The following is a 12253-nucleotide window of genomic DNA, read 5'->3' on the forward strand; positions in this document are numbered from 1 at the left end:
CTGTGCTTTCCACAATTTATAAAATCCAACCATGTCATGTTTTATCACACAACAGACTTTCCATAGTGTCATGTAACAAGAATTCCCCTTCTTGGAGGATCCAAGGGAGTCTTTAAAGACTTTAATCAGCCTTCACACCACAAATCTCCACATATTAAAGATGCGATTAAGTCAGTGTGCTTATGCTTTCTGTTGGGTTTCATGTAGGCAAAGATATAAACATCGACAAGTTACAGATGTACAGAAAGATAAGTCTCAAAAGATTTAAGCAGGAGAAGTTGTGGAATTAAGATACTGTGCTAGATAGGTATGCAGAGGCCAGCATGCTAAACACACGGAATCAAAGCTGACAGAGATGGGTACAGTGATTCATATATACAAGGGACTTGACTTTGTCATCCAGCTATTCCAGAACAGCAAGCACAATCTGAAAAGTACCTAAGAAAAATTGAAGTCACAAACACACAGAGCAATATGATGCTTTTTTAATCAGGTTTTCAATCACAGTGTAATTTTTTCCACCAACACGCTCAAACACAGACATTTAAAAATTATTTGTCTACAAAGAGGAACAAAATGATTTAAACAACTCCAGTAAATTCTGAGCAAATCTTTTCTGATCTTCTCCTTGGGAGTCCACTCTTCAGCCGACTTATAAATTTTGTTTGCTTCTATTTCGCAAGACAAGAAGAGGTTGGGTTGTAGATAACCTTCTGTTCAAGCGCAGCATATCTTTTCAGAAGTGGACGATAGAGCTAAAAAGGAAAAAGAAATAAGTATGTCTAGGTTGAAAAATTAGATTTTTATACACACTGCAGTTACAAAACATCTTCAGACCTGATAAATGCAGCATCTTCATAAGTACCTGAAGGTTTGGGGGGTTTTTTTGCCAACTTCCTCAAGAAAATGCTGCAGAGCCTTTCTTCTTCAATGTTGCAGTCCTTTTTACCGTTTCCTTTACAGCTTAATTTTATGACATGAACAGGTTGTTCTTACTGTGGCTGTGTTCTTGCTATAAGCAGAAGTCATCACTTCCAGAGGAAGCAGCTCGGCTAAAGTCACCTCTCCCAGTCTGACATGCCCCCTCGGTAATAGCTGTCCTAATCACCCAGGCAGAACTCCTGTCCTTGCCTCCCTCCGCTACCTCAGGATGGATCACTGCCTCGGTCCCCTCCTCCTCTGCCTTGCTAATAAGCACACCGCCACCCTCTAGCACAGTCAAACACCACCATCAGAAAGGTCCTTCTTGGCCAATATGCTGACTAGGGCCTCCTAAAATACACTTTACACTCCCTCTCCCACCCCTCTCATATTCCTGTATGTATTTGAGCAGCTTCTCTCCTTCACGTCTTTCACAGCCACGACTTTTCCTATCTACAGTCTGCTCCATGACCAGGTTCCTCACTCCTTGATCCCAGGCTTTTTGTATTTCCCTAGCTAGAATTCTCCAGGAATTTTGAGATCCAGAATTGTTACAACTGTAAAAAGAAGAATCAAGACTCAAATGTATTCAAAACCCCAGATTTAAACACACCCTATGTTTTTGGATATGGTCAAGATCCATGCTGGGATTTGTTTCATTCATTACCTTTTTTTTTCCCCCTTTGCTTCAAATTCATCACAGGACATATCGCAGAAGATGAGCTGCCTGTATGTGACCAGGTTACATAGCAGAAACCCTGAACAGAGCCTAGCCCTACTGCTGGCTCCAACCCAAAACTGTACTTCATCTAGATCTGGGAGATACACCTTCTTCCTTATCTCCTCTTTCTGGTTTTAACTGCCCAACTAATAAAATCAGTAGTTTGACAAGCCGTACCAGGACAGTTTCACTCATTTGCTGGCTCAAGCACAAAGAAGGGACTGCCAAGAGCCAGTGTGGGGTCTGGTATAGGCTCGAGCAGTCCTTAAGAGGATGCCATAAGGTCATATCCCTGCCGCAATGAATCCTACGGGCCGCCAGTCTAGTCTACAAGCCCTCTGCATTGATGTTATTCATAATCAGGGCAGTCTCGCTCCTGGCTCCAGGTTCAGAGAGGTTACAGAGTCATAATGAATCATACCCAGCAAACTGAATTACTGCTCTCATCAATAAGTGAGATCCAGCATTTAAATGCATTTTATCCTTTTCCAGGTAAGATCCACAGCCAACAGCTGTATATGTATATGCATGAAAAATTCAGGAGGAAAATGTTTCAAGTGTAAACTATGAGGCCACAGGAAGAGACAGGGTTGTTCGTGCGCAGTTTTATGTACAGCTGTGCAGTAGCCTCGGTGTCCATAACAGTCACACTTTCTCAGACAAAAGAAAAAAAAATCACATAGTTTTCTCATCTAGGAAATAAAGAATTGGTGTCTTTTGGTTTTGTTTCAATTGATGGCGAAATACCCAGTTTCTGTGTTTTCCTGAATGACAGTTTCAGCCTGACCAGTGAAACCTGGATTTATCTCTTCATTCCCACTCCCACCTTCCACGATGGCAGGTGAGAGTGACTCAATGGACAAATTCTGTAGAAGGAGCCTGTTTTGATCAACCCCTCCCTTTTACCAACCAGATTTTACAGAAGTTAAAGTACATTTCTACAACAGATTAAGTATATGAAGGGGAAGAAGAGAAGGAGCATCTACAGCAGATGGAAAGAGACACTGTTCGCTAGCCAAGGCATCATCAGGACAGTTTTAAACCCATCTCACAGTGACTGAGGCTTACAGTGTCTTTCACTGATTAAAACAGAGAAACCTACTCACTCCTACCTCTTGCAACAGACTTCTTCAGTGACCCCAGGCAACTCACTCAACATGTATGTACCCCAACCCCTCTTCTCCACAGGACAGCAATACTCGGATCCATGGAGATTTATGCAGATTTATGGGGTTAGAAAATAAAATGTACCACTATTATGAAATGCCACATGACTCAGCATGGTATTTTTAACTAACTACATCAGGGCCTTGGGGGCTCAGTGAGGTACATATACATATTCTTTTCATTTTCCCAAAGAATATTATTGCTCCCATTTCTGCTAAATATGCACATCAGAGTAAACAAAATATTGAGCAGGCAACTATGGCTATACTGGGAGTATCAGTATGTCAAACAAAAACAGCTCCTTTATTCACTGAAGCATCTATAATCAAGCCTCACTATTTCTTACTTTGCTATTCTGTAAACTTGATAAACCCTAAGTGCTCCTCAGCAAAGATTCAGCACAACAGCGCTGCATTGGTAAGTGAGCTCAGGCACTGAGAAAGCAGGCTCCATATTCCTTACCCAGCAGTATTTTTACAAAATACACAACAGTGCATTTACTAGAAGGCTGGGAAGTATTATTGTTAATACATCACTCTAAATTAAAATGTGTCAAAATAAATGAATAACCGCATTTACTGATATAGTTTCTTTTCCTGTTTATTGGCGTTAAGCACTTAGCTTGCTAATTGAGAAAATTCAGGCATTTTCAATAAGCTTCTCAGCCATTAGTGTAAATGAATGTTGCATTATGGACCATCTGAAAAAAAATGCAAACAAAAAATTAACAATATTCCTTGTACTCTATTCCTGTTCATTTGGGGTAATAAGCAGCGCAGTTCAGAGGGTGAAGCCAAAGTCTTAAATTCCTCTTCCTCAGGGAATTTGGCTGTAATACCACCAGTACATCACGGCTGATAAGCGCAGCAGTACTACAAACTTTTCATAAACGGTATTTTACATGCCAGCTTGACACCAGCTGAAGTTTGGGGCCAAAACAGCGCAGCTCCCATGAAGTACAGAGAAGAAAAGCCAAACTGCACCAACCGAGACCATGGCCTGAGCACACACACAGTTGTGTCTGTGAAAGATGCTTCTCCACGTCTGCTGCGACTGAACTGCCTCCGCAGAACCTCAGGCAACTCCTCCTAAGCGATTCCAGGAGCCTTTTTCCTGAGGCAATTATATAGATTTATTTTTATAATTGAGGTCCAAAGGGAATAAAGAACTCTCAATGATGCATAAAAACTCAAGAACATAAATTCCCTCTCTGTCATAGCCTCAAACCTAATATATCAAACCATGATATTTAACAAAAGTAATTACATGTATCACAACATGAACCTTATTATTGTCCATAATTTAATTGTCCTTGCTATATTATGGCCTTTTCTCCTGCTTATCTCTATAGCCTACTCCACAACATCAGCAGTACTCTGATGGCTTCATTTACAAACCCTAAACTTCTCCCTGGGACAATTTGGCCACGCTCCGACCATCCCACAAATAACTAAGAAAATGCTAATGATAAATATTACATTATAATAGAGAATAACTTAACCTGCCCTCCCTGAAAAATGCATTCAAATAAATGTTACCTTGCTCTCTAGTCCAAATCAAATATGTCATCCTCATACTGTATCTCACCATAGTACCAAGTCAACAGGGCTTTTAGTGTTTACATTGTCCCTGCTGCCCCCTAAAAGCAAAACCAGCTACAATTTATTACTACAAGTGACAATCTACGTGGATCCTTCTCTCTCCTGCAATGCTATGTTAGCCAGTGATTGGAGCAATTCACAATTTACCAATTACAAAGATGATGCTGATGATTATCTAATTTTAATTTACCTGAGTACATTTAATCTACCCTGAATAGGTTAAAATTAATCAGTCTCTCACAAACACTTGCTACTTTTGATAGGTTCTTTTTTTTTTAAACCAAACTCAAATTATTCAAAGAGATTTGCTTAAGAAATCAAGAGTTACAGATGTTTTATTTTTCATTCGTAGCAGTTGTTCGCCTTTCTTAGCACAAAAAGAATACTCATAAAGTAGAAAGAATATGACAGCATCCTGAAATACTCTGAAGACTCCTCTAAGGAAGCACACCTCAAACAGTTACTTTATTTACTTCAGATATTCATTCTGCAAGCTTATCTTAATCAGTTTAATAGGTTAAAAAAAATTATTGGCTACACAAATCACCTTAATCAAACTCCCATCAATACCTATTATATTTTTGTGGTTGTATTATTATTACCTACTTTGCACTAAATTACCAACCTAAACCAATTCTAGAAAACAACCTCCCCCTTTCAAAATCTAACTCAAGAAAAATATCATTATTTTAAATCAATAAATAGGTCATTATAAACTTCCTTGGTAATAGGGTCACTTCTATAAATCCACCTACTTACAAGGCAATTCACCAAAGTCAAGAAAACCTGTTAGGTCTACATTTTCCCTTCTTGAATTTTTGCAGGATTAATACATCTCAGTAGAGTCAATAATGCAATCAAAAATTACACATCCAGAGGTAGTGAACTACACTACGCCTTCTCACTACAAAACCCTACAGGACAACATTACAATAAATCTGACACTACGTCATAGGCATACGGCTTGTATAAACACAAGTGATCAACTCCAGATAATCATGTTCTCTCTCATGCTTTTTTGCTTAATTAAACAACTAGCCAGCCATCTGTGTTTTAACAGATTACTAAAATAGATCTGAATTCTGATGCTGGAATAATAGATTCTTTCTGTTAACATATATTTATTGCTCTAGAATCTCCTGGTTATTTCTGTCATGCATAGTGGTTCTGATTAATCTTTCTCTTCAGGGAGGGAGAGGAGGCTCCAAAGAGGTGAGATGAGTCTTTAATTTTTGCTATTCTGAAAACAGGAAGATGGATTCATCAGGTTAACCCACAGGTGACTGACTTCAGCTAGCCTGGTTGAGTAAGTGACCAAAGACTATCACCACAGTGGTTACCACCAGAATACTTTACGACCCATTTGGTGTCATGTTTGGGTATCGACAGAATAAGAAACAAGCTCAAGTGAGCCCCCACACCCTACAAATATACTGTGAAATGAGGTTCAGCTAAGAGACTTAAGGTCATAGCGACAGAGAGGGATTTATCCTCTTTGAAATGGTCTCTTCAGGGCAGGACAGTCTGCTACAGGATAAAGGCACATTTTTGCCAGACAAGTTGGAACTTACGGGACTTCAATTTCCACTGACTACCAACTCATCACCCACCGCAAGGTCTGTGTTCCCCTTTTTGTGACTTTATTCTGTTTTACCTGCCTATCAGTTTAACTGAACCAGAAGAGCTGTTTTGTGTGCTCCGCCCCTCCTTTTGGAGATCACATTCATTACCACAAACAATCCCTCAGCAATCAAAGAAACACTTTTTGCATTTTTGGTTCCTGGAAACCCCTACTGCGTGCATAAGCCTTGGCAATGAAGAGGAAGCTACATCAAACTGTCGCGTTTGACCTCTGTCAATAGGAGGTTTTCCTCTCTCCAATGATCTAACACATGTTGTCTCTGACCTACACCAGGAAGAAAGGATGAAACCAGAGCAGATTGCTGTGTTATGACCTGTTTTTTCTCCACCCTGCCAAGATTTAGCTGTAGCCGTCCAAAAAATGTAGGTAAGTGGTCCTGGGAATTTCACATTGGTTAGCCAGACTCTTTCAGAAGAGCTCCTCAGTAAGACAGAACTTAACCTCGGGATGACTTTGAAGTTTATAAAAAGATCTGTCATTTAAGTGAAAGGCTCTAACCTCAACAGAATGAAATTGGATGGACAGGGAGATGCAGCTCTGTAAAAAACAGAATCAAACTGACTCATCACATTATGAATTTTTACTGCACTGTTCATGCTAACACACTGTATTACTGACAGGCCTTCTGGCTTTCTGCGGTTTCACAGCCATGAAACTAGCCAGGGAATCCACCATCAACTGCAAAATTATAAGACAGGAAGAAAAAAAAACGGTGTGGAATATGTGATTGCAAGAAGCTGCTTTTAATGGAATGAAGCTGGCAAGCTAAGCTAAAGTGCAGGAACAGTTATTCCTTCACATGCGGTTTGGCCACTGCCTTCTCTATCATTCACTCCTATCTACTGGGGCAATAATTCACCGCTGTACATCATTTAAAACCAATAAAAAGATGTGCTATGAGAGCCAGGTCTAACCAAGTGGAAAAGGAGAAGAAAAGTATTGAGAGGGAGATAATTAACTCTTTTAGCTTCCAGGCCATTTTATGCAGACAGTAAAATAGAAAGAGGTAAATGAATTCCCCACCGATCTTTCCAGTTAGGTTAGCTTGGCCCCTGCAGGGGTACAAGGTGCTTGCTGCTCTTGCAAGGCCCCCGTGAGTGACAGCTGTATTCCCTGCCCTTGAGTTTTCTAGCTGAAGCAGCACCAGGGGGTCAAAAGCAGGTCTCTGAGCACGCTGCACCTCCACGCAAGCCAGCCTGGCAGCTTTTCAGCAGACAGCATTTTTGGGGGGAGCAGGGCAGCAACGTGAGGTTGAATCAGACACGGGGGATCTGCTCCTGAAGCGTATTCCCCGCAGAAGGCTTCAGCTGCAACACACACGACACAGGCCATTGCTGTTAATTATTTTATCTTTTAAAATGAGGGGGGAAGGTTGAGTAAATGAGATCAGATCAATCAAGTTTAAATTATTCAATGTCTTAATATTTCTGAAGGGGACTTCTGTTCGATTACTGAGCTCCTCCATCTCAGTTAATAATTAAATAATACGCTGGCAGGCACAATGCAGCATGATCATTTCTATTATTACTCATGATGATATCTAGTGCTCCACTACACATGTAGCTGGGAGTTAGTAGTTTTGGCAGATCATTAATTTCCCGGTTTAAATAAAAGCTTTAAAACCTTGTTGCCTGTAGTTAGGGCACATCCAAATCTCATAAATGGAGAGTGGAAGGCTGTGTTGATGTAAAAGTAGCTTCTGCACAGCTGAAGACAGAGTTAGCTTCACCTTTGGTTATTTAAACTTGTGTTCTCTAGGAATCTTGCCATATTGTATTGTTTGTTTATTACTAGACATTATATTTCAAAAGCTGTTGTAAAGTAAGGCCTTTGGCACCTGATAGGAAGAGGTGCAGGGTTGCACTGGATGGCCTAAGACAACGATTCGTTCCTTGGTTTTACAGGGGCTGGAACCACATAGTTAGCAACAATGACTATTTCTTTTGCTTTATCTGTGCGGCCCCATAAAGCACAAGCTTCACCTTCAGATGCGCTGAATTTCCCAGGATGGGCATGGTACCGAAGCCCTGTGCCTACTGAATCCTCCCAGCTGGCACGCTTTCCAGCTAGGAGCTACAAGTGAAGATACGCGATTGCTGACCACTGTTTAAGATCAGACAGGAAGGATTTTGGGGGATGTTTTCCAAGAGGCCAGAAAGCACCATCACCACGCCTTTTCCCATGCTGCTTGCTGCAAACAAGTCAAGACCATTTTGTCAATATTATCAGTTGCAACCTGACTGACCTGTATCCAAATTCAACCTATTTTATAACTTTTTCTGTCCCTTAAGGAACAGATTTTGCTCTCTGATCACATCCAGTTAGGAAAAATCACTCTTGCAGTCCTGGATGGAGAGACCAGATTATTGCATCATTACAACACTAAAGATCTCCCCAAATCACATCTATCTTTACAACAAGGAGTAAGAATTGTGTAACCAAATGTTTCTTAGATTAATCTATTTTACTAGAAAAATTAGTAAACCACTACATTTTGAGGTAGACAGGAAATGAAAAGAAAAATGGTATTCCCAAGCTTGCTCACCTCCTCAGCCCCAGTGGTTGGTGTAACAGCCAATCTAGGCTCCGGTGCTAATTTCACAACATCAGCCAAGGACACATTCATCTCGGCTACAAGCCCTGCAATGAGAATCACAATTCTGATCAATGCAAAAAGCACAATGAGGGATGTGCCTTGACTCCCTAGCAAATTAATACATTATATTGATCTTCCCTGGTCAGGTCAGCATTCAGGATTGAAGGATAAATGGCAGAAGATCTTACATTCCTACGCACTAGCCCGGGAAGTGGGGACTCTGTGATTGAGGTTTTGCCAATCACTCGATTCATACCCTGGAGAATAGGTAAGCAGCAGAAATGCTACTCAACGATATCAATAATTATTTATGGTTACAACAATACAGTAAACAGCAGTGAAAATATGTGAAAGCAAGGGATTCAAGGACAAAATGTGACTAAACAAAAAAAGGAAGAGAAGTGAAAACACTGTCAAGAAAATATGCTACAAATTATTAAATATATTTATATAAAAGGAACCAGAATAACAGGGGAGTTCTGCTACTACAGCATTTTGCTTTGCAAGTGAATCGCAGCATTTCAGGAGCTCCTTGTACACCTGCTAAGAACCCCGGGCTAACTGTAGAAAACCGTACTTGCAGACGTAATATTGTACTTTGTAATATTATTAAGGAGCCCTTGCCATCAATATTTCACTTATATTAGCAAGTCTTCACTTTTACTCAATTCCTTGGCCTGGCCAAGAGTAAGTCAGCTGAAAGCATCAATCAAAAATGCCGTTCAGAAACACACACAGCAAGCCCCTGGGGCTTGGCTGGCAGAGTACCTGAGCTAAGGAGTCCCTCCATCAGCACGGCATCTGAAATCTTCACTCAAACGCTCTGTCAACCAAGCCTCAAGATTTCATATGCCAAACTCGCAGAGGGAATACACATCTTCCATACACACAAAATATCTGCACAAACTTTAATGACGGCTCCACATTTCACGTGCATTCACAGACAAGGAATTTGCCTGCAGCATTAGGTGCTGGGGAGCTTCTGCCGGCTTCTGAAGCAGTAGGCAAAGTTTGAGTACAGAGTTTGGAAACTTGGCCCCCAAGGTGGAAAAAGCCATCCACTGTGGCTTCAAACATACTGATGATCCTACAGTACTGTTTCCACTGTCCTGCAAAGGCGTACTTTGCCTAACAGAACCCTTGTGTCTTTTCTGGAAATAAAGAGGAAAGCACGCTGTGTGCATTAAACACATCGACTCAATTTTTGGCTGTACAGTTTTCTGTGCTGTTTTCAAATGCAGGAGAGCATGTAGTCTTCAGATGCTATAATGTGACAGCAGAATTGGCTTCTAAAATTAAAACGTGGCTGATTTCTTCTGATGGCTGATGTTATCTTTTCCATGCTTGCTGCAGTCCCATGATCTTACATCAACTTGTACAGAAGCTAACCATGTCTTAAGGTCCAAATCCTAAAGTTTCTAATCAGAAACACTGAGGCTAACAAAAGTTGGCCTAAATAAGGACTTCGGAATTTGATACACATTCCTTGATTTGTAAGATATTAGAAACTGTTGTAAAATACGTGAATAAAATTTCCTGCCTGGGATTCAACTCTTGAATGGCTGATGGCCCACTCTAGTGGTTTAACCCCAGCCAGCAACTAAGCACCACGCAGCTGCTCACTCACTTCTCCCCTCCACCCCAGTGGGATGGGGAGGAGAATTGAAAACAAATAAAACCCATGGGTTGAGACAAGAACAGTTTAATAATTAATAATAATAATAATATAAAAAGATAACAAAAAGAGAGTGAAATATAACCCAAGAAAGACAAGTGATGCACAATGCAATTGCTCACTACCCACTGACCGATGCTCAGCCAGTCCCCAGGCAGCAATCCACCCCTCCCAGCCAACCCCCCCAGTTTATATACTGGACATGATGTCCCATAGTATGGAATACCCCTTTGGCCAGTTTGGGTCAGCGGCCCTGGCTGTGTTCCCTCCCAACTTCTTGTGCCCCTCCAGCCTTCTTGCTGGCTGGACATGAGAAGCTGAAAAATCCTTGACTTATTATAAACACCAATTAGCAACAACTGAAAACATCATTGTGTTAGCAACATTATTCTCATACTAAATCTAAAACACAACATTATACTAGCTACTAGAAAGAAAATTAACTCTACCCCAGCCAAACCCAGGACAACCATCCTTAACATACACCTGCATGCATTAATAGATATAAGTTAATTAACACTTTAAATCTGGGACTTGACTGTTGGATTACAGTGAGTGATGTAGTACAACAAGCAAAATGACTGGTCAACCTAAGAGCATCCCAAGATTTATGCTTTTACAAGAGAAAGTGCATACTCAAGCATGGAGCCCAGAACACCTTGCATAGCCTTCATCCAGACATTTAAAAGCTAGAAGATTATACATACAGTTTTAATAACATTTACTTAGCCAACAGTATTACTGGTCCAGTTGTCCCTGCTCTCTCTGATCTTCTTTGCTAGGATTGATCTTTTGTTTGGTTTGACCATTTCAGCAATCCAGTTTAGAGCCTGGTCCACAAACCAGGGCAGCAAGCTATACCAGCACCTTCAGTTGGGTGTATTCTTTCAAGAGCAGCACATGGAGGTAGCAACTCAACACATTAAGGTCCTAGACCTTCCCCTGACAGTATCAACAGTTTCCAGGCCCCATCCCTTGGTTGAGAAGAAGCCACCAGACTTGAATTATAATGTAAATGTTATTCTTGGGCCTGATGCAAGCTTATTAAGAGCAAAAAAGCCTCTTTGACCTGAGTGACCTTCCAGTCAGATCCACAGAGCTTTATTCTCCCCTCATTTTCAGTAATGTTAATTCCAAGTATTAACCAACTGAAATTAAATGCCCAGACCACTCAGAAGTATCTCCTTACAGTCTTACCGTGAATTGCTCTGTAAGCACTTCCTAAACAAGCAGAGTTGGCGGTATCGATAGTGTACACCGGTGCGTTGAACACATCAGACAGGACCTGAGGAGTATCAAAGCATCGGTTACGCATGTCCATGAAAGACAAGTGATAAGCAATCCCCTACCACTGCTTAGGAAAACAAATAGCTGCCATACAGCCCAGCCAAGCATTTGGGTACCCACGGAAAGAAGCACTGCAGGCAACAATGAGCTCCGAACTTGGCACACAACAGGGTATTGGTAAATCTGAGCTAGAGATGTAACTACAGCCAGGAAACAAAGTCCCATTTCTCCTCAGATCTCTTTATTACAAGTTCAGAGGAGTCTGGGTTCAAGCATCGTCTCCCTCATAAGCCTACACAATCAGCCCACGCCAAAGGCTTACACCAGGGCAAGGAGATCTGCTCAGGAACCCACAACTGGTGCCTGTTTTCTTCCATCGTGTTTATGGCTGAGCCAAGTGGGAAGGAAGGAGAAAGAAACCAGTCATGGCTCCTTAGTTCTCAACTTTGATAAAATAAAAGCTCTGGCAGTATGAAGGCCTGCTAAGCCTGTCTTCTTCACCTCCATCATTCCCATCCTATTAGGGGTACCAGGAAGAATGACAGAGGAGCTGGTTACACAGTCTCTACATTTACCAGGAATTTTCCTGTATTCAAGGGATCCTTAGCTATCAAGATACACCAAGACACTTCGCAACTTGGCT

At 41.2% G+C, this 12253-nt stretch overlaps 1 protein-coding gene across 2 annotated transcripts in view; it reads right to left on the reverse strand.

Moving 5' to 3' along the window:
* Positions 1-469: 469 nt before the first annotated feature.
* The window catches only part of XYLB (xylulokinase), an 85395-nt gene continuing 73611 nt past the window's right edge, over positions 470-12253 (reverse strand). For both annotated transcript variants that reach the window (XM_075044956.1, XM_075044937.1), the window contains 3 exons: positions 11521-11608; positions 8598-8692; positions 470-755 (listed from right to left, as the gene is read on the reverse strand). In XM_075044956.1, coding sequence (XP_074901057.1) covers positions 672-755; positions 8598-8692; positions 11521-11608 — 267 coding nt within the window. In that variant the 3' untranslated portion in view covers positions 470-671. The remainder of the gene's footprint in view (positions 756-8597; positions 8693-11520; positions 11609-12253) is intronic.

Source organism: Buteo buteo, chromosome 2 (genome assembly GCF_964188355.1).
Source record: "Buteo buteo chromosome 2, bButBut1.hap1.1, whole genome shotgun sequence".
NCBI classification, from domain to species: domain Eukaryota; kingdom Metazoa; phylum Chordata; class Aves; order Accipitriformes; family Accipitridae; genus Buteo; species Buteo buteo.